The sequence below is a fragment of the Lupinus angustifolius genome, chromosome LG08, assembly GCF_001865875.1.
Source record: "Lupinus angustifolius cultivar Tanjil chromosome LG08, LupAngTanjil_v1.0, whole genome shotgun sequence".
In the NCBI taxonomy this organism is placed as follows: domain Eukaryota; kingdom Viridiplantae; phylum Streptophyta; class Magnoliopsida; order Fabales; family Fabaceae; genus Lupinus; species Lupinus angustifolius.
This window is the reverse complement of record NC_032016.1, coordinates 8,078,671-8,101,592: the sequence shown is the minus strand read 5'-3', so window position 1 is coordinate 8,101,592 and position 22,922 is coordinate 8,078,671. Positions and strand designations below refer to the sequence as shown.

General features: G+C 31.9%; 1 protein-coding gene across 1 annotated transcript in view; it reads right to left on the bottom strand.

The window, feature by feature from the left end:
• LOC109353872 (glycine-rich cell wall structural protein-like) overlaps positions 1-22,922 on the bottom strand; it is a 29,383-nt gene that overhangs the window by 6,009 nt on the left and 452 nt on the right. The window contains exons 2-4 of the mRNA XM_019596232.1: positions 22,483-22,717; positions 4,543-4,603; positions 2,732-2,790 (exon numbers count right to left, since the gene is read on the bottom strand). Coding sequence (XP_019451777.1) covers positions 2,732-2,790; positions 4,543-4,603; positions 22,483-22,717 — 355 coding nt within the window. The remainder of the gene's footprint in view (positions 1-2,731; positions 2,791-4,542; positions 4,604-22,482; positions 22,718-22,922) is intronic.

The following is a 22,922-nucleotide window of genomic DNA, read 5'->3' as shown; positions in this document are numbered from 1 at the left end:
CTTCTAAAGGTCACCAGATTGAATCTAATTTTAAAGGAAATGAAGCCAAATATCATAGTTTAGTTATGAGAAGAGACTAGCTCCCCAAGCGGCTAACTCACAATACATGGGAACAATCTGGATCGTCCATCACGCCAATACCAGATGTGACACAAGGCCACTAACCAGCAAAGCAAATGTCCCTCCAATCTTAAACTTAATCTCTGATACCCGAGTATAGGGCATATGTGTGTGCAAACTCAAGTGTATTATGTGAGTGTGTGAGGAAGCACAATAATTTAAAATAAATTACACCGCAAAAGCTACATAATAGTTAGATAAATATATAAAAATAATTAACTAAATGGAAATAAATAAAATGAAGAATGCATGTATTATTTATATATTTTATTTTATTTGTAAAAAAATGAGGGTATTTAGATCCAACCAAATAGCACTATTGGGCCTGACTCACTTAAAAAAATTCCCAGTAGAGTCGTCAACTGTCGTGCCCCGATTTTCGGCTGCACGTCCTCTTAGAGTCGCCACTACATTTTTATGCCAAAAATATAGAAAATTCTTTTGGCCCAATCACATTGGGCCTTGGACTATGATATTCAGGTTCGGGAGTCATTAAGAATCGAGGAAGGTATTAGCATCCATTTCGCCCGTCATTAAATGGTAAATTAACTAATTGCAAGAATTAAATACCCTTCATTTATAAAAATTAAATTACTTAAAACAAAATATTTATTTTTTATTTTTGTGTCTGACAAGAGTTCATCTTGCTCCTACGTATCCCTAGGTGCAATAGGGAAAACAAGACTACGTAGTTCTGGATTAAAATTGATTAACTTGATTAATTTTAATTAATTAAAAGTGTAGAAAATATTTAAATTGGTTGGGGGATTTAATAAACAAAGAGTTGACATTGGTTACATACATTCTTTTCGCTTCGATAATTAATAGAGGAAGTACTAATGACTGCAACCGCTTCTCAGCTCGAATGGAAAGAAAGATGCAACAGGAGACATAACATCGTTATCAAATTCCCATTTAAAATGTTTTTGATTACTAATATTACTACTTTCTTTAAAATAATTTAGAAGCGTAACACTTAGTTAAACTATTAATAATTGTTATTGTTATTCTTATAAAAATGTAGGTACTGTATAAGAATTAAAAAGGAAACAAAATTTGAGACTTTTTATGGATATATAATAATTTCTTTAGAAATAGCAAAATTTGAGACTTTTTATGGAATTTATTTTGGGGTTATTGTGTGTGATGTGGTTTTTGGATATAGATGATAAATGAAGGATTTTTTTGGGTGATTTTGGATTGATGTTGGTTCTCTGATTTGTTTTTGAGTATGAAAATATTTTTTGGATTATTGTGGATTTTTGGGAATAGATGATGGATGATTTGTGTTTGTTATGTATGTAGATTTGGGATTGGTGTGGATTAGTTGTTTTTTCAACTTCCTCTTTGTAGCTTGATGATAGTGCATATTTATAGTGAACTTAAGCATGTGTCTTTTTTTTCAAAAAACAAATCTTCCCCGTTAAGAAATGAGAGAGGATTAAGGGGAGATGTTTTCTCCCTTAATGAATTCCAGATTTAAAATTTGAATTGTATTAATGTTTTTTTAAATTTTGAAAATTAAAATTTATTTATTTATTTATTTGAAACAATATGAGTATGATGTTTTTTGATCCAAGACATCACATAAAATGTTCGATTATTCTAAACATCGCCCAATAATTTTAATCAAGCTAAAAATTAGTTGTAATGCCCCAAAGTGAGTCAAAAAAATAAAATTAATTATTTGAGTAGAAAACAAACAATCATTTGATTTTCATAAAATCGCAAACAATATTTCAAACACAATTGTTTTTTTCTTTCATTAAGAAATTGAAAATTATGTAAATGTTGCATGTGTTTTTTTTCTTCCAGAAATGGAATGTTTCCATAATCAGGATAATAAATATTCATTAAGTCACTTAAAATCCGTTTAAAAACAAAAAACGAAAATAATGTATCATTAATTCATTATTGAGTCAATAATTACTCATTAAGCATTTTTGACACATGTTAATTTTTATTTTTGAAATATGTTTGTTTTATTAAATTTATTTTATATATTTTTTTGTGAAGTTATGTTGAGACGGACAAAATTGGGTGTTCACACTCTTTGCTAATGAGTCCAACATTATCAATCTAGTTTCGTTGGATCATACTACAATTAATAAATGTGGCACGAACCATACCAAAATGAGACTTATAATTTGATTTGTTAACAATGTTTTTGTATTCATTATCTTTACTAAACTAAACTAATTTTATTATGATGTCATTCGATGTATGTAAGTATGTAACTATACTTAGCTAGTATGGTTAAGACTTATTTGTTGTTTTACATTTAATAAATTAATTAGATTTTCCTAACATGAGTGAGGTAAAAAATAAATGAAATATTAAAATTTTATTAGAGAGTTGATTACCTAATATATAGATGAAATAATGTGTTTATGGTTTCCAAAATTTTATTTGTCTTTTCAATCCTTAATTTCATATTCTTAGGGTTGATGTTAAGAAAATTTAAATTCTACAATTTCTTCCAGCACCTCCACTTGCACCTCCTAAGCCACCACCAAACCTCCCCCAACACCGCCGCCAGCAGCACCTTCAATTCCTCCCCCAACACCGCCGCAAGCACCACCTCCTCCTCCAATGCTGCCACCACGTCCACCTCCAATTCCTCCTCCTACAACACCACCACCAGCACCACCACCACCTCCTCCAGCTGTTCTGAAAGCAATATGAGAGTCAATTTTAGAATTGAAATCAAATCTAAATTATACAGCCACAACAAATATATAGTAGATCAACGGCCAAATTTTTTTCTTTCCATTTTTTGTTCTAGAGATTATGTTCTCGAATATGAAACATTTAAGAATTTAATGAAATTTTATACCACTAACTCCATAATCGTATATAATATGTATACTCTATGGAAAGGAAATTTAATTAATAGTATATGCATTAATATTATAAAGAAAATGTTTAATATGTGTACTATGTGGAGTCAAATTCATGGGACATACCCATCTCAGCTATTTGTTACCAACATTTAGTTGTAATTACTTGTAAGTTGCTTATGGATTTGGATCTTGTTACAACAATTTAATTAAAGGAAATGCTAACCAATTTATAGGTAAGGATTCAAGAATAATATAAATTTAATTAGAAAAAATGGTTCACTTAATATTATAAAAACATAAATAATGTTTTATTTTTAAATAATTTTTTCTACATAATTTAATATTCTATAATTTGATGTGCTAATAAGTTTATTTGCTTTAAGAAAACTTCCACTTTATTTAATTTATTGAGTATATTCAAGTGTGAAGTCCTGCATTAGATATGAGATGATGACTTGATAGTTTATAAGTAGAAAATAGTTATGAATTCGTTGTCTTAAGGTTTTGGTTCAAGACATGATTTCTCAAATGTAGCTCTTCAATCTTCCAATGTTCGATAACAATCAGAATCATAATGGTCGGAGGCTCCTCGGTTGCTGACATGTCCAAAAATAACATTAGAGTCGATGGATTGGTTAAGACAAGATGGAATAAAGGGAAAGTGAGTCGATAAACGTGTGATACACACACTTGAGGGAAGTTGTTGGGTATATTCAAGTGTAAAGTCCCACATTGATTGTGAGAGAATGAGTGAAATAGTTTATAAGTTGAATAACCACATGAAACCATTACCTTAAAGTTTTAATGAGAACTCCCATGCTTCTATACTCCGCATACAATTCCAATATTACCATTCTAGTTTAATTGCATCATACTACCATTAATAAATGTTGCACATACAAATCATACCAAAATGAGACTTATAGTTTGATTGGTTAGCTATATTTTTGTATTTATTATCTTTAATAAATTAAAATAAATAAAGTATTATGATGTTATTCAATTTATGTAGTTGAACTTAATTTGTAGGACTAAAGTTTGTTTGTTGTTGTATCACTGAATGAGGGCAAAAAGTTTAAAATTAAATAGTAATTTTTTTTAGAGAGTTAAGTACTGAATATATTGATAAAAAGATGTGTTTAGGTTTTCAAAGTTTTATTTTCATTTTCAATCCTTCATTCTCTATTGTTAGGGATGATATTAAGAAAACATAAAATTGATGAGAAGGTTAGACTTAATAAAACATATTTTGTCCCCACACAATGTGTAGTTATTAAATCAATAAAAATAAGTAAAAAATTAATTAGTTTATAGTTAAGGATTGGAGAATAAAATGATTCATTTAATATATTATAAAAACATAAATAATGTTCTTGTTTTCAATAATTTTTGTCTTTCTAAATTTGTATTCTTTGATGCACTAATAAGCTTATTTGCTTTAATTAAACTTTGATTTTATTTAACATGTTGAGAAAATTTAAGCATGAAGTCCTACATTATATATGAGAGGAGGAGGAAAAAAGACTCATGGAACCATTGTATTAAGGTTTCGTTTTGAGACATGATGTCTCACTTGTACCTCTTCAATCGTCTCATGTCCAAAAGCAATGAGACACCACGATTACGAACGAGTTCCACAACTGAAGTGATATCATAGTTAATGGCTTGTCTAACATAATGAACTTAACAGAAAGAAGACCGATAAATGTCTAGTACCTACACTTGAGGAGAAATTGTTACATATATTCAATTATAAAGTCTCATGCACATTGAGTGTGGAAGAATAAGTTAAAGAGTTTTTAAGTTTAAAAAACTCATAAACCCTTGCCTAAAGGTCTTAATCTGTTTTCTCACTTGTACCTCTATACCCTTTGCTAATAAGTCCAACATTACCAATCTAGTTTCGTTGGATCATACTACAATCAATAAATGTGGCACAAACCATACCAAAAGGAGACTTGTAATTTGATTTGTTAAAAATGTTTTTGTATTCGTTATCCTTACAAAAGTAAAATAATTTTATTATGGCGTCACTCGATGTATGTAAGTATGTAACTACACTTAGTTATTACGATTAAGACTTATTTGTTGTTTAATATTTAATAAACTAGTTAGATTTTCCTAACAGGAGTGAGGTAAAAAATTAAATAAAATATTAAATTTTATTAGAGAGTTTACGAAATAATGTGTTTATGCTTTTCAAAGTTTTATTTGCCTTTTCAATCCTTAATTTTATATTCTTAGGGTTGATGTTAAGAAAACTTAAATTCTACAATTTCTTCTGCAGAAATTATGAGGTGATAACTTATATTTATAGTTTGATTTTTCTATGAGCTCTTAGATACATGTAAAAACTTCATTTACTTTGAAATAAGTCAACGGCAACCCATAATAAAATACTAATGTAAAATCCAACATTATTGGGTTACAAGTTACAACTAGATTAATTCCAGAAATTGAAATGTAGGAAATAGAGCGGTAATATTATCCTGGTGGAGCCACGTGGTTCTTGGCCGAAAAGGAGAAATGGTTATCCTCAATTTCTCATAAAACTCAAATTCTCTAAATCAAAAGTTTTTTATGTCTCTAAACTAACCCAATAAGATTTTGCCTAATAATATATAATACACCTTATTTAATTTCTCATTAGTTGCCATACTAATACATTTAGGTATTTGACAAAACAACATTGAGTTAATATAGAGACACATAAAACTTTTGGTATAGAGAATTTGGATTCCTCCTCACATTTGCACAAGCTTTTACTATCACAGATGAGAGACACCCCTCATTGGAGAGGGAAATGAGTTTTTCATTTGAATTTTAAGGGTAAAAGTGTAATCTAAATTTAAATAAAAGGATAAAAATGTTAATGTATGTTACTTTTACTTCGCTATTTTACCCAACTTCCATCTCCATTACTGGAGAGGAGTATCACTCTAACCACAATAGAGACATGATTTTTTCCTCTGAATTTTAAGGTTATAAGTTTAATCTAACTTTAAATAAAAGGGATAAAATCATAGAACTTTCCTATACTCTTGGAGAGGAAATGAGAGATATACTCATCGAAGAGGGAAGTGTGCTATCTTTGATAGTAGTACAGCTACTAACTAATAAATACTAATATCACAGATGTACTAAATACTAATTTTCCATATTAAAGTTATATAAGAATGATTTTCTTCTAGGAAATATTTATGTCTAAGTTTTATGCTATTTTGAGTGAAATAAAGTGACTTAGTAAAAATATTCGACGTTCTAGGTAACGAATCTGGTCAAGAATGCAGTGTCATTATTACAGTATCCTATTTTCTGCCTGAGTGAAATTTATATGTAGCAAAGTTTACTATAAGTAGTTGTGATTGAAGTTCTAAATTGATCTAGAGGCCAAATATCTTTTATGGTACTTGAACTTTACATCTATAACTGGCCAGCTTGTCCCACCATGTGTATTATCTGATACTGCAAAACCATATATGGGGTAGCGTGTGAGCTTGATTTTCAGCCTTCACATCAATTGGTTAGTTGTTCACACACATAAAATTGTCTAGTGTCAAACATATTTAAGGATCTTTAGAATTTTATAACACTATACTAACTCATTTTTGGTATATAATATGTATACTCTTTGGATGAAAATGCTTATAAAGGAAATTTAATTAATAGTATATGCATTAATATTATAAAGAAAATGTTTAATATGTGTACCATGTGGAGCCGAATTCATGGGACATACACATCTCAGCTATTTGTTAACAACATTTAGTTGTAAGTAACTTGTAAGTTGCTTCTGGATTTGGATCTCGTTATAACAATTTAATGAAAGGAAATGCTAACCAATTTATAGTTAAGGATTCGAGAATAAAATAAAATGAGAAAAATGATTCACTTAATATTATAAAAACATAAATACTGTTTTATTTTTCAATAAAATTTTCTTCCTAATCTAGTATTCTTTGATGCACTAATAAGCTTATTAGCTTTAATTAAACTTTGGTTTTATTGATCTTGTTAATTAAATTTAAGTATAAAGTCATGCATTAGATAACAAAACCCTTGGATCCTTTGTCTTGAGGTTTTAGTTTAAGACGCCATTTCTCACATGTGGTTCTTCCATTTTCTCATGTTCAATAACAATGGGAATCATGATGGTTGGAGGCTCCCTGGTAGGGGATGGGTCCAACAAGTGACATTAGAGATGATGACTCGGTTAAGACAAGCATGGTTTATTCAAGGGAAAGGAGACTCATAAGTGTATGATACCTATACTTGAGAGAGATTGTTGGGTATATTCAAGTGTAAAGTCTCACATTGGATGTGAGAGAATTGAGTTAAAAACTCATGAAACCAGTATTGTGAAGATCAGACCGAACAGTCCAACCTGTCCGACCGTTGATCGGACTTAAAAATGACTCTGGTTTGTAATCCTGGCCGAATTAGGGGGATCACTTTGAACCAGAGAAATTTGGTCCGATCGTGTTATAGACAGTTAAACCGGAATAAACGTCCTTAAAATTAAAATAGTGGAACATTTTTCTAATATTTTGTTTTATCTCCAGTCTAAAATATGTAGAGATGTTACTTCAATATAATTATACATAATTATTAGTTATATAAAATTTTGTATTTATATATAATTATATATTTATAGATAAAAATTATTAATTATATATGAAATCACCTGGTCCGACCGTACGGTTTACTTCAATATAATTATACATAATTATTAATTATATAAAATTTTGTATTTATATATAATTATATATTTATAGATAAAAATTATTAATTATATATGAAATCACCTGGTCCGACCGTACGGTTTAACAATTTTGATAAAGTACATAATTTTTTTATTTGTAATTATATACTTTGTCAAAATATAATTGGCATGATATTCATTGTTTGTAGTTGTATTGTATTCATTTTAATATAACAAACTTCTGATCTGTATTAATGTGTCTGTGGTGTTGAGAATGTATTAATGTCTGTACTGTTGAGATTGTCTATGCTGCTAATAAATGTATATGCAGATATTAATTTCTACAAATCTACAACGAATTCTAGGGGAAACCATGACATGCACTATTGTAAAGGATTAATACAACAACACTTTTTATAGACAATCATGTTGTACATGCTTAATATAACAATGATATATGTGTGATGCGATTTTATATTAAGGTGTTGTTTGAGAATATTTATTAATAATACAACAGCGCTTTTATGATATATATAACACAAATGTTAGTTAATTATAACACACCACCAATCAAAAGTGAAAAGTTAAGAAAACATAATTTACCTCATATATATACAAACAACACTTGCACCTATACAATCACGTTTATATACATCCCAGACTTCACTCATGCCAACGTATTCATCTACATTATCCTCGTAGACTTCCTTGGGAATTGATATAATTTTCATATCATCTCCCATCTTCTTTACATGCTCCATCAGCTGAGTATAATAGTTGGTAGTCTTCTTGGAGCTCACATCCCCAGTAGATGGCTTTGAGCTTACATCCCCAGAAGATGGCTTAGTCTTTTGGGTGCTACTTGGGGTGGAATGTTGATTTTCCTGTAATATTCAAATAAAACATATCAATTATAGATCAATATATATATAATATGAGTGAGCATAAGGTGAAAAATACCTTAGGAGGAATTACTTGAACAAGGTCTACTGGCCAAGCCACAAAAGTGCCTATAGCCCCTCCAACTCTGAAGATATCCACATCGAGAGGAATTGGCAGCAACGCATTATCATAGATTGCAATGTCAATCTAGACCTTCACATGATAGTGTGGGATACGTGCATTATGCAGCATAACATCTGCCAACTTGTGCATTTTCCCAACACCCACTACTCAGCTAGTTGGGGTATCCAGGAAAAGTTTGTAAGAACTGATTCCTTGTACGTAAGTTAAAATTTATAATTAGTTAACGACTAAATTAAAATAAGTTAACTAAATTACCTTAGGAGTGGGGATCAGAATGGGAATTTTGTATGGTGCAGGTGTAGTGGAACTCTCATTGACGGTTGAAGGAACAATGTCAACATTACTAGCTAGTCGTTGCCACTCAGCTTCCTGCGCCTTCATTGATTGCTCTAATTCGTTGAACCGTTGAATGTGGCCATCTAGTTGAATTTGAACTTTGCTCATTCGGGCTTTGGTTGCATGCTTTAGATGGGGTACAAATGTTCGCTTGCTAACCACAAATCCCACACCTCGGGTACGACCAGGGTAGATAGGCAGTCCTAATGCCTTGTCAAGTATTATCCAGGTTTGCCTCCATTTCTTTTAGGGCAACCTGACAAATCAATAAAAAACATAATGTTAATTAATCACATTTTGATAAATAATGTATGGAAATTAAGTATATTTAAAAAATATGAGCACTTACAACACGTCTTGCCGCTTCTTGAACTTCCTCATTGTCGATGACACCATCCTTGTTCTTACGGGCACCGACCCATAGAACATCAAGAAAGACTCGTCTTGTATATGAGTTTACCAAGAAAGACTTGTCTTGTATACATAGGGTGACAAAAGTCTTCCAATCCTCTTCATCAACGATATTTGCATATTTAGTTGGAGGTTTTAGGTTGACATGGCCATCAACATCTCTGAGTAATTTTCCGGCATCAGTTCGGATTTGTCAGAGAGCCTTGCCAGCCGATTTAAGGATATAATCTTTATGCTCCTCACCAACATCAAAAGTTGCCTAAAATAAAAACACATATACATTATATGTTGCATGCAAACACATGCATATACATACGTTGCATGAAAACATAACACATATACGTACATTACATGAAAACACAAAAACTAAAAAAGTAAACTTATTGTTATTTCATTCCAAATACGCTCTTTCACGGCATTCCCTACATCGCTCCAAATGTTGAAGGTTAGCATCACATTTTGCCTAACAACGACACCAATGTAGCTTACCAATGCATTGCCACCCTTCGAGTTTAATGGTTAGCCTTTAGAGTTGTATTGAACTTCTATCTTCACATCCTTACTTCTTGATCGAATGACATTCTTCATGGAAGTCATTCCACATGGAGGTCGTTTTTGAGCAACAATTTGCTTGTCTTGTGGAGTCGGTGAAGCTTCTTCACCACTGTGAGATACATGATCGCCACTTTGGGAAGCCATTGATGAAGTTTTTTCAGTTTATGAGAGTATGATGGTTTATGAGAGTATGGGGTTTGCTGAGAGTGTGGGGATTACTTTTCGAGTAAGTTTGAGAGTGTAGAGGAAACAATTCATGTTTTAGATATTTAAACTATAGTAACCATTTAACATCGCATATTAACGATAGCGTTGTTGTATTGACCTCTTCAATAGCGCATATTATCGGTAGCTTTGTTGTATTGACATCTTCAATAATGCATATTAACAATTGCGTTGTTGTTGTGTATCCAACTGTACACTACTCATTTTATAAACACGACATCTTCCATAATGCATATTGAATGTAGTGTTGTTGTATCAACATCTTCAACAACGCATATTAAGGATTGCGCTGTTATTGCGTATCCAGCTGTTACTACTTATTTTCATTAACACATCAACAACGCTACCGAGATGTAACATTGTTGAATAGAATCTGATTGGCAGCGCTATCTGAATTATGCGTTGTTGAATAGAATCTAATTGACAGTGCAATCGTAATTATGCGCTGTTAAACTAAACTCATTTTTTAATTAGTAGCACATTCGTAGTTATGCGGTGTTAAATTAACATTTTACATCAGTGGAAAATATTTATACAACATGAGTTTACGTAAATTAACATGAAGTTGCCATGAAGTAGATTATTACTATATAATTGTGTTTATTAATACGAAACTGGATAAAATATATTTTGTTAATTTGTTTTGTATTTATTAAGTATTGATAATTTGTTTATTGTGTTTATTAATAAGGAACAATGCAAAAGTATTAAAGAGAATAACCATCCAAATAATTAACAAAAAACAGAAATTAACATCCAAAATAATTGTTTTATTTTTCATTCAGAGAGGCAAAATACATTATAATGAACTAAATGATTAGGTACATGTGAATATAATGAACTAAATGATTTGGTAGAAGAGGAAATAATTTTGCCCACAATTTTTTCTTCGACTCATCTACACAAATCTTGTATAACAGTTCATTGATTTCCTTGTAAAATTTGGGGTCTGTTTGTCGTGAAGGAAATCAATGAACTTAATGAATTGCTAGAGATGATGAAGAAAAATACTTCATTGATCATTTTCCTTTTATTTCCTTCCAATTGAAAGAGACCAAAAAATTGAAAGAGATCAATGAACTAAATCTTCATCATTTTATGCAAATCTTGTATGACAGTCACCTTCCTTATGAAATCTGGGCCCTTTTGTAAAATCAAAACTTATTAAAGACCACGTTGACATTATTCTAAAATAGAAACACAATTTCTTCCTCAACTCCTCTATACAAATCTGGGTGCTTTTTTCTATTTTTCACTCTTAGCTTACTGATGAAATAGAACATTGAGTGAACCACAATATTTATAGATGAACAACCATTAATATTTCAACTAACGAAGAGACGTATAACCACTCAACCATTAATATTTAAACAACTAAGAAACACATAACCACTGAACTATTAATATTTAAACAAAGGAAGAGACGCATAACTACTCCACCATTAATTTCTCGAACGCTTAAAAAGTCGTAAAACATCAACACCGCATAATTAACCAAGCACAGTTACTATGTCATCTTCAACAGTGCTTCCTTAAATATGCGTTGTTGGATATATTCACATCAATAACGCTTTCTATCAAATGTGTTATTAAAAATAAATCATTTAAGCCATCGTTAACGTTACTGATGTTCAACAGCAGATTGTCAAGAATGGGCTGTTGAAGTTACACAAATTGACAGCGCCTGCTTTGTTATGTGCTATTGATGTTCTTCCGCCTCATTTTTAATGACTGTTGTTGAATGACCGCTGTTTATTACGATATCTGGTGTAGTGCACAACATATTGGTCTTACATTTCCATCATCCTCCATATGAGTTTTTTAAATCTTATATCTCACGTTAATGCATGAATTTATTTTGTTCGGGTTTATTTTGTTGTATGTTTTTTAATAAATATAGTTAATGGGGTTAATATGTTTGATAGGGTGAGGTATGAGATGGTGAAATTTGCATGATCAATGCATTAGTATATACTTGTTATAAAGATATGCAATAGAAGTATAATCTTTATTAACAAAAGGGGGTATGAGGGAATGGAGGAGTAATTGGGATCGAATTGGACAATTGAGCTCTTCAAAATAATGAGAAGCTTTTCAAACTAGCTCTTAAGATGTATCAATATGGGCAGCTTGTTTATTTCCTTTTTTTGCCGGATCGCTTGAGTCAGGTCCAACAATATCAATTTTTAAAAAGAAAAAAAAATTGATTGTCAACTAATGAATGAGATGAGTGATAGGAGAGTGCCAGGATAATGTATGCTTGCGTTTTTATTTTTTTCTTGAATGAATGCATTTGATGTTGCATGAATGAGTTCTTCCAAATAATGTGTAGTGTATATAATTTATGGTGTATGACATGCAATGTTTGGATGATTATTTTTTTTTTGTTTAATTTTTTAAATAAGTATATGAATGTATGAATTGGTGAATGAATGATGTATTTTTTCGTCTTTTATATGAATGTTTGAATGATATATATTTTGGATGAATATGTGAATGATGTATTTGTGGATGTTTGAATTATGTATTTTTTGCATGGATGTATGTATGAATTATGTATTTTTTTGCATGAATGTATGAATGAATGATGTACTTTTAAGGAATATATGTATGAATGGATGATATAATTGATCATGATGTGTACTACTGTCATTGCAATTTGTATGCCCCTAGGATATAATACTTCATTTTAGGGAAATGTAGCCTCATTTAGAATATAGTAAAATGTCGTCATGAACTTGACACTTATTATATTGTTAAGGCCTGTTCAGAGTTAAATGATTAAAATCTAGCTTATTAAGATGACAAAAATTATCTTTAGGGCATTGAATCCGTCGAAGGGAATGAAAAATCGAAATTAGTCATCCTTGTGGGACAAAAGTCAAAATTAGTCATCCTTGTGCAATGAAATCCTTATAATACTCAGGCATGAACATATTTTTTAGGGACAAAAGTCACTATTTAAAATGAAAACAGATAGAATTTAAGTTATGTTTCTTTTTGTCTTAAATAAGGCACACTTGCAAGATTTTGAATAGTCTACAGGTCATAACCTTATGGCGAGGTACTAGGTCTTGATTAAAGTGGACTAGATAAAAGCTCTAGACTTCTAAAGGTCACTAGATTGAATCCAATCTTAAAAGAAATGAAACCAAATATCATAGTTTAGTTACGAGAAGAGACTAGCTCCCTAAGCGGCTAACTCACAATACATGGGAACACAAGGCCACTAACCAGATGTGACACAAGGCCACTAACCAGATGTGACACAACGCCAATACCAGATGTGACACAAGGCCACTAACCAGCAAAGCAAATGTCCCTCCAATCTTAAACTGAAAGAAAGATGGAACACGAGACATAACATCGTTATCAAATTCCCATTTAAAATGTTTTTGATTACTAATATTACTACTTTTTTTAAAATAATTTAGAAGCGTAACACTTCGTCAAACTATTATTAATTGTTATTCTTATAAAAATGTAGGTACGTATAAGAATTAAAAAGGAAACAAAATTTGAGACTTTTTATAGATATATAATAATTTCTTTAGAAATAGCAACAACAAAAAACATAATCTACATAGCAATAATTGATAAATGTGATGTAGTGAGATTTTAAAATTATAAGCATCAAAGCCGCCGATGCTGGCACATTACTACAATTATACCGTTTTATAATTATTGGAAGGGTTATATATATGGTTTCGTGCTTACTTATCTATGCTTGTTTTATGCTGGTGGAAATTGTTTATAATGGTATGCCAAGTAAAAATTATTACCTGGAGATCAGATTAGTTTATAAGCGTGTTGTCATTGCTAGTGGCTTATGAAACCCAGTATCCTCCCATCTTACATGCCCTTGTCTACAAACACGCTGATATTGCTTTTTGTTAGTTTTTGGGATTTTATTTTAGTGAAGTCGCCGGCCTTCTTGGCACCACCACTTACTTATTATCTATTTTCTCTCTTCTTTTGGATCTTTTGGATTTATTGTTGAAAAAAATGACTGGTAGTGATGAGATTATATTTTTTTGAGTTATTGTGTGTGATGTGGTTTTTGGATATAGATGATAAATGAAGGGTTTTTTTGGGCGTTTTGGATTGATGTTGGTTCTCTGATTTTTTTGTGTATGAAATTTTTTTTTGGGTTATTGTGGATTTTTGGGAATAGATGATGAATGATTTGTGTTCCTTATGTATGTAGATTTGGGATTGGTGTGGATTAGTTGTTTTTTCAAGTTCCTCTTTGTAGCTTAGTGATAGTGCATATTTATAGTGAAATTAAATATGTTTTTTTTTTTCAAAAAACAAATCTTCCCCATTAAGAAATGGGAGAGGATTAAGGGGAAATGTTTTCTCCCTTAATGAATTCCCTATTTAAAATTTGAATTGTATTAATGTTTGTTTAAATTTTGAAAATTCGAATTTAATTATTTACTTATTTGAATATGTTATTTTTTGATCGCAACACACCATATAAAATGTCCAATTATTCTAAACATCGCCCCATAATTTTAATCAAGCTGAAAATTAGTTGTAATACCCCCAAGTGAGTAAAAAAATAAAAATAATTATTTGATCCTTAAAAAATATAGTAGTAGGTGAAAACCATTTTTTTGGGTAGAAATACCATAACGACTCTAAAAATTCTCAAAGTTATTGCATTACCTTTAAATAGAAAACAAACAATCATTTGATTTTCATAAAATCACAAACAATATTTTAAACACAAATTTTTTATTTTTATTTAATTAAGATAACGAAAATATGTGACATTTAGCATGTGTTTTATTTCCAGAAATGGAATGTTTCCATAGTCAGGATAGTAAATATTCATTAAGTCACTTAAAATCCGTTTAAAAACCAAAAACAAAAAATAAAGTATTATTTATTCATTATTGAGTCAATGATTACTCATTAAGAATTTTTGACACATGTTAATTTTTATTTTTGAAATATGTTTGTTTTTTAAAATTTATTTTATATTTTTTTTAAAAGTTATTTTGGGCCGAACAAAATTGGGTGTTCACAGCTGCCCCTCTTTACTTGTTGCTTATTAGATAGCAACTAAACTAAGGTTTGAGTGCTATCATGGTAAGTAACTAGTAAAGAAATGAATGCTAATTTTGTCAAGGCACAAAAGAATTTTTGTTGTGGTGACATAGATATTGAGGTCTAACCAATAACACAAGTTGCCGAAAGCTGGAAATTAAGTTTACATCAAGTACGGGGCCTGAAACGATTGATTTCTAGCTCGTCAAGCACGGGGTCCTCAAAAGTACAATTTGAGGTCGTCAAGCACAGGTCCCTCAAATTTTAAAAATCCAGACATGGAGCCTAGAAAGATTGACTTCGAGGTCGTCAAGCACGAGGTCCTCGAAAGTATAATTTGAGGTCGTCAAGCACGGACCCTCAAATTTTAAAAACGCCAAGCACAGAGCCTGGAAAGATTGACTTCGAGGTCGCCAAGCACGGTGTCCTCGAAAGTACAATTTGAGGTCGTCAAGCACAGACCCCTCAAATTTTAAAAACGCCAAGCACAAAGCCTAGAAAGATTGAATTCGTGGTCGTCAAGCACGTGGTCATCGAAAGTAAAATTTGAGGTCGTCAAGCACAGGGCCCTCTAATTTTAAAAACGCCAAGCACAAAGCTTGGAAAGATTGACTTTGAGGTCGTCAAGCACGGGGTCCTCGAAAGTAAAATTTGAGGTCGTCAAGCATGACCCCTAAAATTTTAAAAACGCCAAGCATAGAGCCTGGAAAGATTGACTTCGAGGTCGTCAAGCACGGGGTCCTCGAAAGTACAATTTGAGGTCGTCAAGCACGGGGCCCTCAAATTGTAAAACTCCAAGCATGGAGCTTGGAAATATTGACTTCGAGGTCGTCAAGCACGTAGCCCTCAAATTTTAAAACGCCAAGCATAGAGCTTGAAAAGAATGACTTCGAGGTCATCAAGCACGAGGTCCTCAAAAGTACAATTTGAGGTCGTCAAGCACGGGGACCTCAAATTTAAATGGTCAAGCGTAGAGCCTGGGAAGATTGACTTTGAGGTCGTCAAGCACGGGGTCCTCGAAGGCACAATTTGATGTCGTCAAGCACGAGACCCTCAAATTTAAGAGGTTGGGCATGAATCCTAGGAAGATTGACTTTGAGGTCGTCAAGCACGAGATCTTCGAAGGCACAATTTGAGGTCGTCAAGCACGGGGCCCTCAAATTGTAAAAGATCAGGCAAAGACCCTGGAAAGATTGACTCTGAGGTCGTCAAGCACGAGGTCCTCGAAGACACAATTTGAGGTTGTCAAGTACGGGACCCTCAAATTTTATAAGTTCGGGAACAGAGCCTGGAAAGATTGACTTCGAGGTCGTCAAGCATGGGGTCATCGGAATTTCAAATGGTTCAGATGAATGGTATGATTGTTTGGATATGTGTGCATTCATGTTGATGTTTGTACTGTATGAATTTATTTTTATATTTTTTGGATTGAACTCATAAACTTTTGCATACTCGACTAAAGTGACCCTTGATGTCTACTGTTGATTGGTACCATACTTTTCACCCATCAAAATTTGCCACAGTTTAGCTGAATACTTCTTTCTCTTAAGGTGGTCCAAAAAATTACCATAATATAATCTTGAGGATAGTGACTAAGCTCAGTCATACTGCCCGAGTGTAGGCTGGCTAAGGAATTCTTTCTAAAGCGTTGATATTTTTGTAACAACAAAAACTGCCCCAGTATGCATATTTTGACATATTGTCTTCATTCAGGTGGTTATTGTTTATAAACTACCACAATTTGGATGATCGATGATATGTAGTAGTAAGACTTCATCTTAAGGGTGTTCATTTAATTTTTCCTAATTTTTTCCCAAAATAAGTTATGTAGGTTATTGTCGGGAATTCCCTATTTTTGCATTGATACTAAATCACCTTTTCAGGTTTTCGACATAGTATCGCTCTCCTTTTCTTAGGTCGCCCTTGCAGGTTTTCAACCTAGCACTCTATTTGCTTTTTTTGTGAACAACCTTATGTAAAATTGCCTCAGCTTTGGGCTTCATGAAATCTACCCAAAAATTGCCCAAGTGTGAGATTCTGAGGGTTATCCTTCTACTCCAATTGTCATTCCACACTTTAATTTGAGAGGTCTTCCACAAGAATCATCCCAAACACTGCCCCAATTTGAGTGATTATTTCTCATCTGATTTAGTGTTCTTTATTTCACGCACAACTCTTTAAAAAGAAATACTAAAAACAATTATCATGCAAACTTGGTAAGTGTTTGGCCTATACGTGGTGACAAGAGAATTGAATATGACATCGAAGATGTATTTGGGAAATATAATGTGGTGACCATGATGACGATCTTCAAGAGAGAATATATTTCATGCATTAACTAAGATATTTCTATCAAAGGTGGAGTTTAGTGGAGTCAGCATTTCTTTGCCATGGTGTGAATCCTAGGCAAATCGACCATTAACAAGGTCTTTTTTTGAGCTTTATCATGGTTTGGCTAAGGATTTCCAAGAAAAGATGGCTCAAATATGTGTTTCCCATACCCATTTCAACTTTCTCATATCTCCTTTGTCCTTTTTTCAATAGTTTTCTAACATGACATTATTACTAGGATTTTTGTAATGTAATGGGTCAATATTGTAACCTTACCCGGTAAGATGTGAATAGTTCTTTTGACGGTACTTAATAGTGCATTTCGTTTGCCTTAACTTTTGCCTGAGACATTGAGGATTCTTAGCGAGCTTTTATTTTTATGTAATTCATTTTGCACTTTGACTGACAAACAATTTTGTTTGACTTGACTTTTACTTTTTTATCCTCCGAGTCATAAGAGTTTATTTATTTCCTAATGATTCAATGTCAAGGAAAACTTATGAAAAACTACCCTCCCCGTGATATTGATGTTTTATAGGTCAATCATAAGAAATCTCCTTTCATAATGTCTATGGCTCAAATGGGGAGACTAAGGATATTTTCATAGTGTTTGAGAATTACCAAAGAAGCCCTGTATCATCTGAAAAATTTGCCTAAGGACCCACCACTATGCCAGAGTTGCCGTTCAACAACGCTTAGTTTAGATGTATAACAACGTTTTCATGCGCTTTCTGTTTGACCATAATAGTATATGGTCATCATTAACAACGCTTCACAAACGCTGATGTATTGATTATATACCACAACACAACATATAAAAAGCGGTGTCATATAGTGCATCAATACAACAGTGCCTTGTCCACAAAGTGTTGTCATATAGTGGATCAATACAACAATGAATCGTCCACAAAGCACTATCATATAGTCTTAAATAAACAGTGCATTTTATATGTCTTAATTACAACGTTTGTTGTTGCGTTGTTGAAGTTGATATATTTAACAACACAATAACATAAAACCGTTGTTGTATTATTCATAAATTTTCTCAAACATCACCTTAATACAACAATGCATCACATGCATATCGCTTTTGTATTAATAATGTACCACATCGTTTTCTATATAAAAAAATAAAAGCGATGTTGTAGTTATCCTTTAACTACAGCGCATGCCAGGGCTTCTCTTAGAATTCGTTGTTGATTTGTATAAATTAATACTTGCATATACATTTATTAGCAGAACAAACATTGTCAACAACACATACATTTATAGATTTTGAACAATTCAGACACATTAATACATGCCAAAAGTTTGTTTTATTAAATATCAATATAATACAAAATACAAACAATGAATATCATGCCAATTATGTTTTGACAGAGTACATAATTACATAAATTACAAAGAAACAATATTATACAAATTACAAACCATCAAAATTATACAAAGACTACTTGCATCTATTTTTTCCTTTTCTTTGATTGCTTTTGTCTTTTAGGGTCATCCTTGTCTAGAGGAGCATATTGATTTACCTAAAGCCATTCATCATGATCATCTCTTGTATATAAATCATCATCCATAGTTGGTCCGCTCTCACATGACTGATATGTCCCAAAAAAAGGATTATCTTCATCAATATCTTTATATTTTTTGGTCATCAATATTATTGACGATTGTTTTGATAGTTAAAAGAACAATGTACCATTTCATATCAGCTGGACCACTAACATAGAATACTTGTTGAGCTTGTGATGCTAGAATAAATGACTCATCTTTATATCCTGCCCTATTAATATTCACTTGCATGAACCCTAACTCATCAACTCGGAAGCCATTATTGTTATCAACCCACATACAATAAAAAATCGGCATCCTAAACATTGTGTAATTCAATTCCCATATGCATTCAATCACTCCAAAGTATGACATGTTCACATTAATTGGATTTCTATCTTTTACACTTGTCATGTGTTAAGTTCGAGCAACAAGAGTCACACCACTATTTTGCATTTTACTTTGATCATCTTGTTTTTCGTATAAAATATGAACCCATTAATCAGGTAACTAGTGTAGGATATGACATGAAGGCTTGGACTATTGGCTAACCATTTAAATCTTTCGAAAATCGAATGTGCATTTATATTCAACTCCTCATAATGTGATTTTTTAGGCACTTTATGAAACACAGATTATGCTCTTTGGAAATCCAATTTTCATTCTTACTTGGGTAACACTTCCTTAGCATCTCCTTGTGTGTTTCAACATATGGCTCAACCTCGTCGGCATTATGTAAAACATTTAAGTGCACTTGCTCAATTCAGTTCATGTTATAGTCAATATTTCTTTCCCAGTAATACCTTCACCAAATGTTTTTTGTATGCATGTCAAGGCTTTAGAATGCCCATGAAATCACCATGTGTAACTGATCAATACCATGACACACTAAATGATCTTTTAACTCATTTGGAGTAATTTTGTTTGAGTAACAACATCTGAATCAAGGACATAAAATTCTATTAGGGTTTTCAATATTCTCAATTGCAAACCTAACAAATGATTTCACTCCTTCTTCATACTCCTTCGTCAATCGATTGGCACTCATCCATTTTCGATCCATTTTCTATTAACAAAAAAAATATAATGAGCATGAATCCCTAAAGCTTGGAGTTAAGCTCACCAAGCAGAGCAAATGCATTATTATGATCAGAACTGTAACTCATAATGTAAGCTAAATGAGTCGGAAACCCCAACTCAATACAAGCTAAATGAGTGAAATCACTTTCACTCATTTATAAGGAAAATATTTATAACTCAATACAAGCTAAATATAATGTAATTAAAAAGGAAAATAACTATAAGAAAAACTCACTGTCTATTCGGTGTTGAATGCGTGAATGATGATTTTGAGGTTAAACGAGTGAAGGATTTTTGAAATCGGTGTTGAATGATTTTCGTGTTGAATGAGTGAATGATTTTTGGTGTTGAATGAATGAATGATGATGAGTTTGAATGATTTTCGAGGTCGATTTTGAGAGCAAATGTGTTTCGCTGTTGAGTAAATGTGTGTTGGGATTGCTGATGAACGTGTGAGAATGCGAGAACATTTTAATTTTTTAAGGTCTGATAGTATCTTCAACAACACATAATGAAGAAGGCGCTGTCAATGATACCTAATCAACAGCGCAACCTAAAGGAAATGTTGGAACATGGTACGGTAACAACAGGATACACTATGGAAAAACTCTACATTCAAATATGAAGGTAAGTGTTCCATAGCGCAATCTTAAGGAAATATTGTGGAAGATATAATAATTTTTTTTAATGAAATTCAAATTAGTAATTACATTATGACATTTGATTAATGACAATCAATTAAATATATAGAACAATTAATAATGACAATAAATAACATTCAAACAATTAATCGATTAAATACTATGTTAAGCAATTAAGTACAGAGGAAATAGTTTTGATCATATCGACAATGCTTCTTATCGTATGCACTGTTGTATAGTTAAAAGAGAATGAATGAGAGATAAGTATTCAACATCATTTTTTTGTTCATGCGCTATTGAATTCAATGAAAGCAACAACGCTTTTTTGAGAATGTGCTGTTGAATTCAACGTAATCAACAACGCATTATTAAAAAGCTTTGTTGTATTGGTATAACAATAGTGCAATCATAAAAAAAGCACTATCGAAGACCATTATTCCTAATTCTACAAAGTTACGCACACAACAGAAAATATCCTGATGCATACAAAAATAGAACATAACAACAATATCAATGCATACAGAAACACCTAATGACAATTATATGAACACAACTGAATTTCAACTGAATTTATATATTGGACATTAATTACACTGTTTATATAAACATATATTACATTGACCAAATCATATACATTACATTGAACATTAATTGAATTCCCTAAGCTACAATTTGTGCAAAACTAATTTACTATACCTATCATTTGCGAACTAAACTAAGTACAAACTTTGACCATTGTTCTCTAATCTGGTTTACTTGGTCAGCTGTATATGATTTGCAAACAAACTTGATTTCGTTAGTTGGCCAGTGCTGAATGATCTCCTTCATGAATTTCAGCATGTAATTGTCGCAATCTACCTTTTTTTTGGCAAGGGGTCTACATTTAAAATGAAGTAAACATATAAGTATAACATTAGTTGGACATTACACATATAATTGTTTGAGATGATTTGTGTCAATACCTGTATACGAGTCTACTTGATTTTGTTGTGATTTGGTAACTTGTTTCTACTACGATTATTCAATTTGTAAACTTTCACCAAACTAAACAATAGAAAATGTACTTAATTAATAAAAAACTAGGAAAGTGAAAGTTTAACTAAAAGTTTAAATGAGTAGTCCACTTACTTAGACAATATCTCTTTCATAGCGGCATAGTTGTTCATATCACCACGTGGCAATGAGTCAAAGTAGGATATTTCTTCATTGACCCGATTGATTGAAACCAAAACCCAATGTTGCCTAACAAAACATATGTACATGGTTAGGAAATGTTAAGCACAACAAACATACTAAAGAAAGAAATATAAAAGACAATTACAAAATGCTCACCCGTTATTAAAAGGTGCAAGAAATAAATTTGCATCTTCTTTATGATGGATGAGATTATCTATAATTCATTATGTTTTTCCCCAATCTTATTTTTTTCGTGCGACATCAAAGGAGTAAGGTGTGGGGATATGAACATCACCTTTTTCTTATTTACCTTAATAAAATTTTCATACAAGTACCTAATATATATAACACAAATGTTAGTTAATTATAACACGCATCCATGCAAAAGGGAAAAGTTAAGAAAACATAATTTGCCTTATATATATACATCCAACACATACACCTATACAATCATGTTTATATACATCCCAGACTTCACTCATGCCAACGTATTCATCAACATTATCCCTGTAGACTTCCTTAGGAATTGATATAATTATCATATCATCTCCCATTTTCTTTACATGCTCCATCAGTTGAGGACAATAGTTGGTAGTCTTCTTGGAGCTCACATCCCTAGTAGATGACTTTGAGCTCATATCCCCAGAAGATGGCTTAGACTTCTGGGTGCTATTAGGGGTGGAATATAGATTTTACTGAAATAATCATGAAAAACATATCAATTATAGATCAATATATATAATATGAGTGAGCATAAGGTGAAAAATACCATAGGAGGAATTACTTGAACAAGGTCTACTAGCCAAGCCACAAAAGTGCCTATAGCCCCTCCAACTCTGAAGATATCCTCATCGAGAGGATTGGCAG